Raw genomic sequence first — 17118 nt, 5'->3', positions numbered from 1 at the left:
AGTTTAAGCTTTGCCACATTCTAATAAATTCACTTTGTTTGGAGGCTGAATCTTTCGTTTGTCTTGAGCACTGAATTACCAGCAAATATATTCCAACTGTCTTTCTGAAATATGGATTTATTGTAAAATCAAAGACAATTTCACAGCAAATTTACTGCTAAGTCTCTTTCTTCAGTTTTTCCAGTTCTTTCTATGTATGCTTTTATAGTTTCCTTCTAAAAGCCCTACCTATTCCCCCCCCCCAAATTGCCATTTTCAACTCAGCATGTCATACTTAGATCCACCTGAGGCTCACAAAAATTCACACCCCCAGCTAAATCTTGGAAAAGTAAACCTAGCTGATAGCCTAAAAGCACATCTGAGATACTGAACACAGGTAAGGCTCAGTAGTTAGTCTCTTTCACTCAAAAACAGGATGTAGGAAGGAAAGTAAGCAACGAGAAATATAAACGTCAGCTTGTATTTGCAGCAATTGGAAGCGAAAAACTCAAGTTGGGTGTGTTTCTGTATTTAACATTCGAAATCGTCTGAAAACAATAAAGAAAGCAAGCACCACAAGAAATAAAGCCAGAAGCATCCTTCAGTTAGCTTTCCCCGCAAACTAGGAAATGCAATACTTTTCTGTGCTGCAGGAAATTTGTGCTTGGATCTTTTCATTGTGACCAGTAGGGATCCCACATGGCCCTCTTCCAACACTACCTCCAACAGTCTTTAAAGACAGCAGGTCAAAACTTCTTGTAATGAATGCACAAATGAGACATCTAAAATCAGTATCAAAAGTGGTTCTAATTTGGGTGTATCAGTTCCACTAAAAGGCTCACACTTGTAAATATATGTATTAATGTAGGAGAGATTTGTTTTTTGATGCTTCCCTTTACTTAAATCTGGTATACTACTACTCCAAAGTTATGCTTTTTCATTTCACATACGGCCACTATGAGACCCTTTCCATTCAATCTTTGACACATCCTTATCAAGAAGGGCATGTGTACATACAAAGATGTGTACATACTAAACACTGCATGATGAAATCTAAAATGTCTAAACCCCTTTTGGTTCTGACCCAGTGAGAGCAAACAAAGCTCGAACAGTGAATTAGTTGATTAGGCTCTAATGGGCTGCTTTAGATGGTGAGAAGCACTGTTCTGACTCTACTATTTGACAGACCTCCATCAAGTGTAACTGGAGTTCAGGCATATAGCCCCCGTATGTGCAAGACAAACCTTATCATACATGTCTCCAATGACAGAACTTGAGTCTTCTGTTCCAGCCCTATTTGTGTTACACTATCATTCAATACACCTTCAGTAAACCTGCTAAGAAAATACTGTATATAAGCTATACTACTGCATCTCACTCACATAATGTCTTGAAAGGTAAAAATATCAGCATAATTAAAACCAACCACAAATATACTATTTTTTAAAAAGAAACTGTGCTTGCTTTTTGCACATTATACTACAATATACAGACTCATCTGTTTTTGAAATGTCTTTAATACTGTAAGAAACAAGGCTACCCTGGAAGACTTGTACAAGATTTTAGGACACTGGAAGTTTAAAAATCTCATCCTTATACTGCAACAGGTTTCTCTCATAATTGCTGTAGCTATATTTTGCGTTCTAAATTATACCGCTTGATTATGAAAAAAAACCCCAAAACCAACCCAACAACAAAACACCCACAAAAAAAACCCAAACAAACCAACCAAACTAGCCTTATTTCAAAGCAAGAGAGTTTGTTTCGTAGCAGGGACCTTAATAATTATAATATAACTCTAAACTGTGTGAACACTATGTCAGTGATGCCATAGCCCCCTAAAATTAAAGATGCTGCTACAGCAGATGAAAAATAAAGATGTTTAAATTTAAATATGCATGTTTACATATGTCACAAAATTCAGTTTTAGCACTGTGTAAAGGATAGAGAAGCATACAAAAATGTGCTTCCATTTTCAATACACCACACGGTATCATCCTTTCAGGGAGTTTTCAGTGTATTTGTGTGATTTAGATGGTACAGGATGTACAAATGAATCAACTGTAAATTCACAATGACCTTCTCCTTTACTCTATTAAATCTATCTGAGCCATTCAAAATAGTAATTGAGTAAATTAGTAGCATGACTTAGAATGCCAAGAATACGCAGAAGTTCAATGCTAGTTCTTAGATCTACATATTTTTAATGATCAAGATCTCTGCAACCCAAAACTCTCTGGTACAGAAAGAGAGGATAAATAAAGCAGAACAAAATACTGAGGCAGCACTCTGGTTATCTCTGTCAGAATGAGATATACGGTGTTCAGCAAAAGCTTTCTTCCCCAAATATAGTATCAGATTGCAGGTGCTGTAGTTGTCAGATATGCTGACACACATCCTATTACTTGTGGCAGCCACTCAGAGGAAGAGGACCCCCACCTGTAATGAAGTTTGGAAGAAACAGTCTATTTGTAGACACATTTCCTAAAAAACACTCTAATATTAGACAATGCCATAGAATAATGCCACCTAACTGGAGCAAACTTGCTTACTGAAAAAAAAGTTCTTAATCCATTTCAAATTATTATATAAGCCTAAACTACTTACATGGAAGACGTTAAAAAAACTCTGCTAATTATCATATGCTACTTAGTAAGACTGCTTTTTTAGAGCATACTGCAAGAATTATCCTAAAACGTATTATGCCAAAATCAACCTTTACAGTATGCAGATTCCCCAGCTGTGAACTGCAGAAAGTTTTCCTAACAATGTTCTCCTGAAGCTCCTCTTCTATGTGCTTTGAAAGGCAATAAATCAGAAATATGAATAACAACTCATTAAGGTATACCCAACTTTATACAAAAACCTGAAGGCTCTGGCCTATACAACTGTATGTGAGGTTTTCTGCCCTCCCACAAATTAATTTCAGTGTCTTCAATTATGGCCACTGCAGTAAGCTTTTTTGTAAAGAAGAAAGTTGTTAGGCCCAAACAGATACTTAATATCTATGCTTTGTATTGTGGAGAAAGTACATTCTTAAGAAGGAAAAAAGAATAAAAGAAACCTAAACAAAAAAACCCAACAAACTAATTTGGACACAGTCTTTATTTACCAGGTCATTTACCTTAGAACTATTGCAGCCCATGGCAGATCTATTATAGCATAATCTGAAACCAGTCAGGAAAATATTGTGCAAAACCAGGAATCATTGCTGAAATAACATCAAACCTTGCCCTCCTATAGACACTGAAGCTGAAAATTCAAGCCCTTGCATGTAGCAATGATACCATAACATACTGAAAGCAGCAGGAAATCCAAGGCAGTAAGTCTTATGAAAAAAAACACCACAGCCTGGAAAATGAATTGAAACAGCAAGAGGGAGAGGCATCATTAGGACATACTGAAAAGATTATACTCACAGCAAAAAAGAGAGAAAGACAACAGACCTCAGAAGAACAGTCTGAACTTAACTGCTTCTAAAAAGTTGGAGAAACTGCATAACAGAACGACTAAGCCAAGGCAGAGTTACCAAAGAATTACAGCATGTACTTGACAGAGAGCCAGGAGAGCAACATGAAGTTGTATTTGCAAGTACTTAAAGTCTAATAAATGACTCAGTAGGATGCTGATCAGAAGCCTCAATAGTGGGACCCAGAGGAAACAATAAATGTTAGGGGAAGAACAGAAATACCTTTGAACAGAAGCTTAACTCAGATTTTTGTGTTGCTCAGAAAAAGGGAAATAAACATTAGAAAAACATTTAACTAACAACAATCTTGATATGGCTGGTTAAAAACTGGAACTGTGCTACTGTCCCCACAGAAAGTTGAGATCCATTTTCATTTTGAATTGTCACTGAAAAAACTTCCCCCACAAGCACCAGAAGGCAAATTCTGGAAAATGTTATGTTTCTTAAAGTTTATTCTTTAAAAATATTCCAGCACATTATGTACCATTTTTTTGTGCAATGGCACCCTTTTAACTAGGCTATCTTCTTTAAACTGCACTGTTATAAGAGGAAACTGTCTTATCCTGTAAAATTCTATGTGTAAACTAACCTCATGAAACGACATAAATTCACTGCTGGAGTAAGTCAAAACTAAGTTAAGATACACAGTAACAACATGTCATGAACTGTCTACCTTCTTGGAAAAGCAAATCACAGACTCTAAGCATTGTGATAAATATTTTCAAATGTGACAAGCAAAACAGTAGGCTCCTTCATATAATCTTAAAATCAAGCCTTCAATATACAGTTACATTTTCAAAAGTTCTGCCATTCATCACACCAAGAAAAGCCAGGGATGAAAACATCCAAAACTTTCAGCACATCTTAAAATCAATTTAATAATTTGGAAATTTGAAAATTATTTTTGCAATTGATTTTTTTATTATTTTTTTTTAAGGTCACAGGTTTCAAAATACCAGTGAGATACTTTTCTTTGGAAAGAAATAGGAAAAAAGTTCCATTTCAGTCAGTCTGTAAAGTAAAAGTGTTTTCCTTCATACCTTTTAGTATCCAGAAGTGTATGTGTTAAATGTGAAACCAGTTATTTGGAGATGAAAGTCCCAATACCAGATTTGTATTGTTACTTACTGATAAAGATGATGTAGACTTTATGTAAAAGCAACTTAAATGTACTGTTATCTTTAAACATGCTTGGATTTAAGACCTTGCATTCACAATCATCATGGTCCTAAAGCAAATACTCATCTTTGCAAGGTACATGAAGAAAATAATCATCCTTTGTTGCATTGTTAGCAAATCCAAGATAAGTAAAAAAAACAATCCATTCCCTACTGCCTGTCCTGTCCAGAACTGAAAGGCTTAAGGCTCCACCTCTTTTTTTTTACACTGATTATCAGTATGTCTGTTAAGAGTATCTGTTTACCTTCCACCCACGTGGATGTAATAGTGAGTTGTTGTTTTTTTTTCCTGGGTGAGAACTCCAAGCCTTGTATTCATGCCTCTTCACTTTGAACATAACAAAAGAATTGATCTGTCTGGGTATGCAATTCCTTCAGTGTATTCTCGTGACTGATGAACTGTTAACCTGCCCACAGAATACTACTTAAGAATGCCTTTTTGAGTCCAGTGAACAGAGTAATAAATTAATCCACAACAACCTCATTAAGCTCTGCATCACTAAAATTCTAAATCCACTGAGAGAGATATATTGCATAGTATGAAAAGAACTTGCATGTCATTGTATCAGATGAAGGTTTAGTGGTTTTCACCAGCCCAAGCCTCCATAAAACCACACTCACTATATTTTAATAATACACTGCACAGTCAGTAACAATTTTTGTATTACAGTTGAACTTTCTTGCAATCAGCAAGGAGATTGCTATCTTCTTTTATTATAAATATGAAAAACAATGCCTAATTAAAATTCTTGAAAAGTCAAGGGAAAAAGTAAAAATGAAAATTAATGGAACTGTTTTGAATAAAAAAAACATTAAGATGCTAAGACTCTCTTCTATTAGCAATACTTTAACTTATTTTCCTTTGATGCACTTAAATTTTCTCTTATAAAACTACACTATATTTGGCATAATCAATGACAGTACTGAACATTACTGAATATAAATTTGAGTAGATGCATTTCTCAGGTTTTTTTTTTTACATTTTGAAAGCTTCTTCATATTTAAAAATTCAAAGTGATTTAGTATTTTTCTATAAAATTTAATGACTCTGAAGTCAAAGGTCATTCAGTGACAAACAGTCGCTTCTAATACCTATATTAAATAAAATAGAACACTTTGGTTTGAAATTGAAAAAAGCCTTATTTCTTTGGAGAGGTCCCACTACAGAAACATGCAATAGTTTTGTACTTTTGCCTGGTTTTCCTGAATATATACATTTAAGAAAAAAATAACTCAATCCATTTTGCAAAGAAGCAGCATTTACATCTCAACAGTATGCTATAAAACCATGCAGCAAAATGATCTGCATCATTAATTTATGGTGAGATGAAGTTAAACCAGCCAGGCTGGACAGCAACCTGGTCTAGGAGGTGTCCCTGCCCAAGGGACTAGATTATCTTTAAGGTCCCTTCCAGCCCAAACCATTTTATGACTCTAAGCAGTTTTTCCTCAACTACGTGAAAACATCCAAGAATACAGTCTTGCATAGGAACTTGCATAGGAAATACATGTTTTTTTAATTATGAAAGTACACATGGATTGTACATTCTTCAAGTTATTGTAACTGATTTATTCAGCATTTTGCTACAGAAAAGTCAAATACAAGTGAAAGACTTAATTATTTTTTTTTTCCTTCAGGTAGGGGGTCTCTGTCCTTTATTGAGGAAATAAATTGATTTTACAGAAACATAACTAAAAAAGCCCCTCAGTGTAATTACAATACTTAATCGTGACTACTACTTTATGTAGAGCTATTCATAGTTACATATTTACAATCTTGATCAAAACATTGTGGACTGAAGAGAGAAGTTATGTAGGTAGTGAAACACCTACACAAGATCAGAAAAGAAATGTGCATCTGGGTTTTATGCTAAGATTAAACAATGAATGAGCACCGAAATACATCTTGAAAAATCCACTAGCAACTCTTTTAGCAGTGTGCAATTTTTAATGGTTTTTTATGTATTTCATTTGAAAATGCATTTATAACTTGGAAACTTTAGCTGAGACCTATTACTCTAATTAGACATTACTAATTTATGTTTTTTCTACTGCCCAATATATTTTAACATATCTGGCATTTTTTGTGTTTAAATAAACATACATACTTGCATGTGTTCACGTTTTCAATCAAATAGATATGAAACAATTTTAAGACAAATCCAAAATTCTATGGTTTGATTGGGGACAAAGAGAAAAAGCCTACCTTTTCTGGATCAGTTGTTGTGATGACCCACACACAGTGTGCATTGTCTTCATACTGAACTGGATAATTTGGTGATGTAATAATCCCACTTGGTCCACGTAAATTAGAACCACATGTTCTAGCTAAAATGATAAACAACAAATCAGATTGTTTTTGATCTACTGCTCAGTTTAAAATTAACATTATTGCCATACTTCGTACTTGCCATGAAACTATTTTTATGTTGATATATTCTACACAATCTGCCTTTCAAGATGTTTGAGCCAATTAAAAAAAAAAAAAACTTGATAAATTACCTTCAGAGGAAGGACACCATCACTCTTCAATTAACCAGCCCCAAATTTACATTGTGCTTATTTTATGCACCAGAACTAGCAGACAACTAATATTTATTAATTTATTTTCAATTCATTCCGCCCAAGTCCTACTACAGTAGGAACTAACCCAGAGGTGCAACTTTGTATCAATAAACTCTTGGATACAGTTTGTACCCTCTTTAGCTATCCACAAAGAAAGATGGGAAACATCTTCCTTTCAGATCTTCCTTCAATAAAACCATTACCCTCTCATCTTTTTCCTATTTGAATTCTAAGGGGAAGGAGGGAAAAACAACAACAACAACAAAAAACAAAACACACAAAAAAACCCAACAAAACAAAACAAGCCAAGGAGGAGCTACAGTTTTGCCTTTAGATCTGTTTAGTAAACAGTTACAACAAAAGATGGCACAAAACCTCTTAGATAACCTTAGATGCCACTTACAGAAAACAGCAATGAATTACTGTAAGGTTTTTGTGTGGAATTCAAGAAACCTCGCAACATTCCCATTAGCACTTCTCAGGTCCTGATGGCATTAACAGGCCTAAACTTCCCTGACCAACCTCACCTGGGGACTCCCACCACTCCTTGCCTTTGGGCCCAGAGGATCCATTTCAGGGTGGGACTGAGTTACCATTCTCTACCTGAGCAATGTCTCAGGAGCAACCGCCTGCAATTCCACCATAGCCATGTCTATGCCTGCTCACAGACTGTTGCTCTTTTGTTGATCCCCCACCCCAGGCTCTCATGTCACAGTCCAGCTCCCAAGGCTGGGGTGAACTTTGTTAGCTACCACTCTGGGGTAAATGCAAAGTTCAGCTTCTTCAGTCTCACAGGCTTGAAGTCATTAAGCCTGCAGTAGTTGCATGTTGTTTATCAGCATTTCCATTTTGGGCTGATGACTATTTAGAAAATGTGATAAACAGTACTTTGTAATGTATATTTTATTATTAAATGCTTGTTATGAACACTATGAGTACTGGCATCATGAAGGTCTGTAAAGGGATTGGAAATAACACGGACTACAAAAAAAAGTAAATGTGGCTTTCACTTCCAACCATCCACAAATGTGTATCACATGGAACATTGTAATATTGAACCAGAATTACAAACCAATCAGCCTAAACAATGTTAATCTGTGTTTAGAAACAAATTACATACAAAGCCTGGCTGATTTGACCCTCAGAGATGCAAAAATTTCCTGCTCCAATTTTGGAAGTATGCTTGAGGAAAGTAACCTGGTTTTCCAACTGACGTTTTAACGGCAGTAGAGGACTAATTTACCCTATTTTGCTAGAAGTTTACTGGAGGGAGTAAAGCATAATAAAGATATTTGCAGATAATAAATTGGAAGGAACAGCAAACACTAGTAATAACACACAGATAATTCAGCAGCCAATAGCCCCTTTCTGCTGAGTATTACTTTTACAATGCATAGATTACTTCAGCTCATTTCTACAATGTATTATCAAACACAAATAAATTCAAGAGATGGAAAAAGAAAACCCAAACCACCAAGGAAGAGTGAACAGTGAAATTACATGGACATGTCATTCTGCAGTAGTGTGAAACCAAATACCAAGAGTGTATATTTAGATTTTTCATTTAAATACACTGAGCTACACAGACACTGAGCTCAAGAGACACTTAGGAATCAGTTGTTCTGCTACTCTGGAAAGAGTAGGAGGTATTTTTGTTTATTTATTTTTCACTGTGTTTTAGATTGTCCAGTCTTTACATGGATGTGCCTATGTAATACTACCCATTTTACATACAGCTTGTAATAATTTACCTAAGAGCTGCCTTTGTAGACTTTTGTATTAGGTCTGACGGAACAAAGTTGACTTTCTTCATGGCAGCTTCTATGGCGCTGTGCTTTAGATTTGTAATTAGAACAGTATTAATAACACACAACTGTTTTGGTTGCTGCTGAGCAGTGCTTTCACAGCATCAAGGCCACCTTTGTTTCTTATACTGCCCCACACAGCAAGTTGGCTGGGGGTGCACAAGAAGCTGGGAGGAGACACAGCTGGGACAGCTAATGCCAACTGACCAAAGGAGTATCCCAGACCATATGGCAACACAGTCAGTGATAAAAGCTCAGGGTAAGAAGGAGGAAGTGAGCACATTCATGGCCATAGGTTTGAATTCCCAAATAACCATCACTTGTGCTGAGGCCCTGCTTTTCAGGAAATAGTTAAATGGCCCACTAACTGAAGTAGCAAATAAAAATCCTTATTTTCCTTTGATTGCATGTTTTTTAAAAAAGCAAATGATTTGCTTCATTTCTTAAACTGTCTTAATGTTCATACACAGGTTTTCAGCTTTTGCTCTACCAGTTCTCTCCCCATCCCACTGGTGGTAATTGAGTGGCTGGGTGGGTGTTTAGCTGCTGGCTGGGGTCAACCCACCACAGCTGTTTCCTCCCTTTAAGGAAGAAAGCATAATTTACAAGTATATTGCATATGTAATTATACAAGTTGAAAAATCTCTTCTGGCAATAGGAGAAAAATATTTTTCTTTTGGTATTAAGAAAAAAATAGGTAATGAAGCCTATGTGAATTTTATATAAGTGACATTATGCTTTAGGTGGTTCTTGTACAAATAAAAGTTTATGTCCAGGTGTTGCAAATCCTTCCCCCCACAGTCTCCATCATTTGCTACCCTGGTAACTGGCATTCAGTGTAAGATTTTGGGAGTACAAGTGTGTCTTTTTATCTACCTTAAAATGACAAATTAAGTATATAAAACAATTTGTGTGATTTTTTTTTTTTTCTTTTTAAGTAATTGTGGATTTTTTGTCTTGTTATCCAGTGCCTATCCTGGATAGGTTGTCTGGTTCTAGGAGAAAATAAGGCAAGCTCATTTCTAGGGTTAAAACTTCTATCAACATGTACAATCCAAATGTAAAACCCAAATTTTTCTACTGAGAAAATGAAAAAGTTCTGTACATAGATATATACTCTTTATCTTTCCTATCTACCCCAGTTCTGGAGTAAATTCACAGCATTTACTTTTTTTTTTTTTAATCTTTGCTCATGTCCATCAAACTACAGAAAGATCTTTGTATATATATATACAATCAGACATATATATGATACCTAAACTATATAAATGTATGTTTTTTGTTTCAAATGTAATTTAATTGAATTTCTAAGCAGAAATTATAAATTACCCTTCCATACTTCAATAAAAGTTCCAGAGAATGGTACCTACCTCTGCAAATTGGCCTGTGGTCACTCCAGGCAGCCAGTGTATCTGTCACCCTCTGACAAGTGATGCTCTTAGAACCTTGCAGCACGTAATTATCTTCACAGGAGAACTGTACACTTGCACCCACCCTAGGAGAAAAATGGAAGGAAGAAGGAAAGAATTAAAATATATATTAAATATCAACCTCCCCAATTAAACGCAACTGTCACCAAATGACAATATTTCTAGGCCTAAAAAACGACCAAAAAAAAAAAAAATCAGGTGGGAAATTCTACCCCATCATTACTATATTAATAAACACAACAGCTACACTATTTAGTTTGTCCTCCTTTTAAAAATGTAAGGCCAGGAATGCTGTGGTACTAAGTCTGATCCTTTAAACTATGACTTTAATGAATGCATATAGAGATACATTTTAAAATAAAATATACAATTGCTGTTCTCTCAGGCAATGAAAATTACTTCATTAATAATTTCAACCTCTCCATATTCTCTTAAATGAGAGAATAAACAGTTAGATAGGGTAATTTGTCAACATGTCCAACCAGGAAATTCTAACTTCAGGAAACTGCAAGAATTTATTCAACATTCCTGACATTTCAGAAATTTCCTGTTAAAAAATGTGCTAAATGATAACTTTGGCTAAGACTTAAATTTGACTGGTAAACTTGTGACTTCAAAATGTATCTCTCTGGAATGCTTTATAACTTTTTTCTTTATTTTTAATAGTATTTGCTTTCTGAACAATGCTGAGATATTTATGAAGAGTTAAAAACGTGTACATAGTTACTGCATGCCTCAAACAGGACTTTCCCAGCCAGTATTTACATTTCTGCTATTTCTGCTTCCAGGTGCTATTTATTACATTCTTTGTTCCCCATCGTTACCAACTGGTTTTGTTGTCCTCTTCCTTGCACTTTTAAATCTGTATCTGATAATCCCATGTTGCGAACTAAGTGAGTCTGATAAAGCAGATTGCTCAGCTTGGTCTTTCTAAGTCACTGAGTCCCAACCAGCAGGAGATTGCTCGATGGCAATCAGCTCAGAAAACCAGAAAACTCAGTGGGTAAAACTGCTGTGAGGAATAGCACATCATCTCGTTCACTAACATCCAGCTCATTCCTAGCCTTCAAGAACAAGCATTCTATAAATTTCTCAGAAGATCTCACAAACTATATAGTTTATCATTATTATAATGTACTTCTACAGTTTTTTCACAAAATTTTACTAGGATTCTTTTTCTTTTTTTTTTCCTTGGGTTTTTTTTCCTTCTATTTTTTTTTTAATTTTAAATTTGAATTTGATACTTCCTATCTAGGAAACCTCTGAAAAATACTTTCTTAACACTTGTTTCTTGAGCTGTTAAATGTAAATAAATCAGAAGGGTAGAGACAATATTGGTCTTTTCTTTCAGCAGTTCATGGGAAATACATGAAAGCCTTGAAGAGTAATACAATTTTCTGAAATTATATTTATTTTATATTTGTCGTAATCTTTTATTCTTCAGAACATTCTTAAATCCTCAGAAAAGTAGCCCAAGCATGATTACAAATACATACTTCAGTTAATAAACATTTAGTTTCTACTACTGGTAAAGAAAAATATCACTAATTAATCTGCTATTTTAATGCTATAAACACTTATTTTCTAAATGCATTTTCTCAAATTTTCTAAAATAATAATCTCTGAAAAAAAATTTTCTATGGAAACAGGAAAAAAAAACCAACCAGCTACATATCTGTGATAAGTGTAAATTAAGGATTAAAGTATTTAAAAATCATGTTCGATAAAGACTTTCCCCGAAGTATAATTGTGGGTGAGCCACCATGAGAACTTCCACATTTCCCCAAGGTTTGCTACTAGCAGGATATGTAAGGAGAATTATGAAACTGCGCACATCTAAAACACTGAGTGAAATCAAAGGTACAATTATTGGATGCCTGCAATTAAAATTTTTAACTCACCATACCTGATTATTCCCCCCAAGAATTAAAAAAGGAAAAAAAACAGGAGGAATACAAATATTCTGATGCCAGATGCAGTAAATGACGGATTTCATGTTTAGACTAGATTTTCATCATTACAGCAATATTAAAAAACATTTATTATTTATTGATACATAAAATGTCACATACTAATTTAAACTATAGACTTATGAAGATTCAATTTGTTTCACTATTATTCTATAAAGTATATTGTCTTTTTTTTTCTTCAAAGCTCTGGAAAAAGCTTGTATCTAAAGAGTAATAACGTGAACTTCATGTATTTTACATAGTGGATATCATCTTTTTAAATGTCTGATCACAAACTAAGTGACATAAAATAAATATGCCGACATATTAAAAACAATCTAGAAAAAAGTCAAATTAAAGAGCAGGTAGGAACGCAAAGTACTCAGAAGATTCTTAGTGTTAGAATTCAAGGTGGAGAGAAACCTGAAAGCCAGCTATAGGCACTGACAAGTACAATCTTTTGAAAGTATTTTCAGGAATTCTAATTAAACTTCAGGTAGGCTACAGAAGTCACAGGTTTTGCAGAGTGACTGAGAGAGTTCTGGTCATGGTTTGCGTGTGACTACAATATACCCCAACTCTGCTTTAATATCCATTAAGATCCATCCTTTTTGAAGCCTGTTGTGAGAAATCAGGCTTGTGCCACAAATTTGACAACAGATACTTTCAGAAAATAATTTTAATATAATTTTAATTTTGTCAAGGCTTACAAGAAAAGGAAAAAGGTATTGAAAAGTTCTAAATAGTGCTGAATGGAGGTACAGACTGTCACACTACAATATAGGTGAAGGAAATTAAAAGTTTGTGTAACTAAGTTATTAATAATGAAACGTGAATATATGTAACAGTTGTTATATAATGCATACATTGTAGATCTCTGAATGAAGCCATATAACTTTAGCCGTTTAAAAGAACAGTGGATACTGAAAAATCTTAAGTAAGCTGAGACACTAGAGTATTTTCTGTTTCCAGACATTCATATCTAAATAAGATTATTAGGGGAGGGGACCTGGGCCACATGATGTAAAATAAAACTCCTTATCTTCTAACCAGCATCCAAATTGCTGAGTCTCTCCACTGATTTTGCTGACATTTTTCCACTGAAAAAGAGGGCATCCTTTTAAAGACATGTTTTATTGTATTAGATCTGGGATTTGAAAGGAAATTTTTAATTCACTTTATTTCCAGTTGGTTTCAATTCCTGGTTTTAATTTCTTTTTTTTTCTTTTTTTTTTTTTTTTTTTACATCTTTACCTCCAACTCACTGAGCAGATCTGTCTGTTAATTTTCTATCTAAACTTTAATCAGGGGAAGAAATCAGTTTCCTCTTTTTCCATTTTACATTTGAATTATATCAAAGCAAAATTAGTGCTTTTATCAAAGTAGGCTAGAATTGGACTTGAAGAAGCTATTTTTAAGAGGAGGGGGGAGAAATGCTACAAGAAATGCTAAGCATAAGAAAGTTAATTTAATTTTATAAAGCTGTTTTGAAAACGTAAAAGCTTTTTTTTTTGTTACAAGTGTTACTGGCATTGTGGAAAATTAACATATTTCCTCAGTACCAGACATACCATATAGTATTTAAGGAGAGCTGGAATGTTACTGTTTATATACTTTCTAGCTTTTATTTAAGCAATCTACTGCTTGAGATCTTTCATAAAAATAAAATATGATATTGACCCCAAAATTGTATTGGTAATGTTCTAATTCCTCTAGAAAAAAAAAAGTCACCTTTTCTCTCTCAAAATGCATCCAAATATCCACTGGATTTTTTTAAAATCACCTGAAAATCACGTCCCTTACTACCTTAACTGAACAGAGTAAAAGCATGGCAGGAGGACAGAATGAAAAGGTTAAGATTTCAATACCTTTTTGTTTGCTTTATGAAATTAGAATCAATGCCATTATTATGCTGAAAACAATGAAACCCTTTTCAAAGAACTTGTCATCACTGAATCAGCTGGGTCTAAGGCTGTCTTAAAAATCAGCCCTTTGCCTTTCCATCAATCCCACTCACAACATGTCTTTCAGGAGACCGGGAAAGATCTTGAATAATGTGCATTTTCACATTTTAGCTCAGATTAATATTCACAGCTGTCATTCTCCTGACAAGAACAATAGCTCCTTCTGGTGTCTATCCTCACCTCTTAGAAAAGAAAAAAACCACCACCTTTCTTTTACTCTCCACAGTATTTTCACTATGTTGGACAAATGCAAGCATTATTTTCACTTCTCCTGTGGAAGAGCTTGATTTCATATTTCAAAGAAAGGAAAACTAGATTCCAGCCAAAAGCTCTATTTAAATGTCAAGCCAGATACAGATAGATAACTTCAAGATCCCTAAACTATGTTTGAAATGGATATAAAAAAAGGTTACAGTACGTGAATAAATGGTTGCTGTTGCATAATCGATTTTCAGATAACAAGTAAGGTTTAGCAGGAAAACAAAATTTACTGACTTTCTCAAATAATAACCAGAACTGGAGGCCCCAAACAAACACAAAAATAGTAAGTGATGAAAATATATCAAAGCATCTTGTTTATATGAAGTAGCTTGTGCTATTTTTTAACACCTTATGCATTCATTTATTGCCATGAACAGTGAGATACATTAATTAAAATTAAAATATTATCAGAGACTGAATAAGGTAAAGGAAGGAGGGAGATAGCTGGCCAGACTCTTCTCAGGGGGCCAGGTGACAGGATGAGTCAACAGGAATAAAGTAAAGCACAGGAAGTTTCACTTGAAAATAACGAACAACTTTGTTACTGTGAGGGTGAATGAGCACTGGAAGAGGTTGCCCAGAGAGGTTGTGGAGTCTCCCTCCCTAGAGATATTTGAGAGCCATCTGGACACAATCCTGAGCAATGTGCTCTAGATGACCCTGCTTGAGCAGGGACGTTGGACTAGATGAACCCCGGTGGTCCCTTCCAACCTCCACCATTCTATGAATAGCTTTGCTCTGCCATCTGAGTAAGCATTGCCCTAAGAAAGCACCAAAATTTTAAGATAACTTTAACCTACATTCAGTCATAAGAGACTGTATTCAAAACATTGTTATCTGTGTCTTGCAAGGTTCTTTAACATTAGATTCCCTCAGATATCTTAAAACATACTTTAAGCTTTAAGGTTCTTTTACGTTTTCCCTCTTGGTCTTTTCATGCATGCTGGGAATTTTATTGCTGGGGTCTCCCATGTTGGGGCTCACATATTTTGGATCTTTGGACCTGTTTCACTAAAATTATTTTAGCTCTTTTTGTCTTTCAAATTACAGACTACAGTCTAGAGGGGAAAATAAGACTCTTTTTCTTACACTCTTCCAGCTTACCAGTGCTCTTAGATCTGCTGCTGTTTCTTAACAATTGTTCATATGCCACCATAACTAGAGGAGAGTCTGATTGGCCCACCGTATATCATGAACACAATAAATCTGTACAAGATTCATAGATTCACAGAATAAATTAGATTGGAAGAGGACATCATCTAGTCCAATGCCCCTCCCCGAGCATGTCCAGTTGGAACAGAGGGATCAAGGTCATATTTAGCTGAGATCTGAATGCTTCCCTAGATGGAGATTGCACAAAGTCTCTTGGAAACTTGCTCCGGAGCTTGACCATCCTCATAGTAAAAATACTATTTTTTGAATTGATTTATATTTAGTCCTGAATCTAGTAACTTACAACACCCCATCTTATGCCTATTGCCTCTAGTCCTATCACGGTCCACCTCTGAGAAGAGTCTTTGTCTTCCCTACACTCTCCTGTTTAGTAGCTGTAGATAGCAACAAGGTCCTTCAGATTCTCTTAAGGCAGACCCAGAATTCTCAGCCTCTTTTATGTCATAGGCTCAGGCTCCCTCCCCATCCTGATCTGCTGAACTTACTCTGTTATCTATAGTTACTGAAGTGAGAAAGGCCCGTCAGGTGTGCTGTCATCCTATTTTCCATTAAATGTTTAGGCTATGGGGTTAACTCTTTCCACAGATGCTTTTATCTCTGCACTAATAACAGAGTAATCCTAGATGCTGCCTTTAATTCTTTCAAGTAAGTATTTGAGTTGGAGGAAATCAGAAGAGGCACAATCTGCACCCCTTATGGCTATAAGGAGAGACTCAAGTAGAGGAGGGAAACTGTGGCACACCGGCACAAACAGTAAAATAAAATGGTCTCCAAAGTAACAGTGGAAGTATACAGGCACCCCTCAGATGAATACCTTTGGAGTCTTTCATACACCTTAAGGAAGAGTTACATTTTAATATCCCATTCATACACAGTCTTCTACCAACTGACATTTCTCTCCTCAATACATCAAGTGTTAATAAACAGCTAGATAAAAACCAAACTTGTTCCGTAAACCAGCATAGGTTTGGACAGCAATTGCATACTATATTTTTGCATCATACAATTTAATTTGTAACAGCTGCACTTGCCTAGTAGAGTCAGAATATATAGAACAGGTTAATAGCAAATATCTTCTGGACATCTTGTCTCTCTCTTGCCTATCTATAGAAAAGCTCATTTCACTTCATTAGTTTTTTAAAACACATTTAACTGCTGCACTGTTTCTACGGAAATAATGACTTTGCATATAACTGATACACTTAATGTCAGATTTCTTTCTGAGTTCTTCAGCTCCTTTGAGGATAAGTAGAGAAAAATTTCAAAAAGTCAGAAATAGAGTTGATTTTAAAATTCTTTTTCTCAGTAGTTATCCCCTTGCTTGGAAGAGCCTTAATTCAGGAAC

General features: G+C 35.1%; 1 protein-coding gene across 2 annotated transcripts in view; it reads right to left on the bottom strand.

The window, feature by feature from the left end:
* CSMD1 (CUB and Sushi multiple domains 1) overlaps window positions 1-17118 on the bottom strand; it is a 1128271-nt gene that overhangs the window by 342086 nt on the left and 769067 nt on the right. For both annotated transcript variants that reach the window (XM_061354960.1, XM_061354961.1), the window contains exons 9-10: window positions 10367-10491; window positions 6833-6954 (exon numbers count right to left, since the gene is read on the bottom strand). In XM_061354960.1, the coding sequence (XP_061210944.1) occupies window positions 6833-6954; window positions 10367-10491 (247 nt within the window). The remainder of the gene's footprint in view (window positions 1-6832; window positions 6955-10366; window positions 10492-17118) is intronic.

This window comes from Neopsephotus bourkii, unplaced genomic scaffold, assembly GCF_033783945.1.
Source record: "Neopsephotus bourkii isolate Nb327-2 ecotype Australia unplaced genomic scaffold, CSIRO-AGI_Nbou_v1 NB_756, whole genome shotgun sequence".
Lineage (NCBI taxonomy): Eukaryota > Metazoa > Chordata > Aves > Psittaciformes > Psittacidae > Neopsephotus > Neopsephotus bourkii.
Note: the sequence above shows the minus strand (reverse complement) of the source record. Positions and strands in the feature narration are given on the sequence as shown.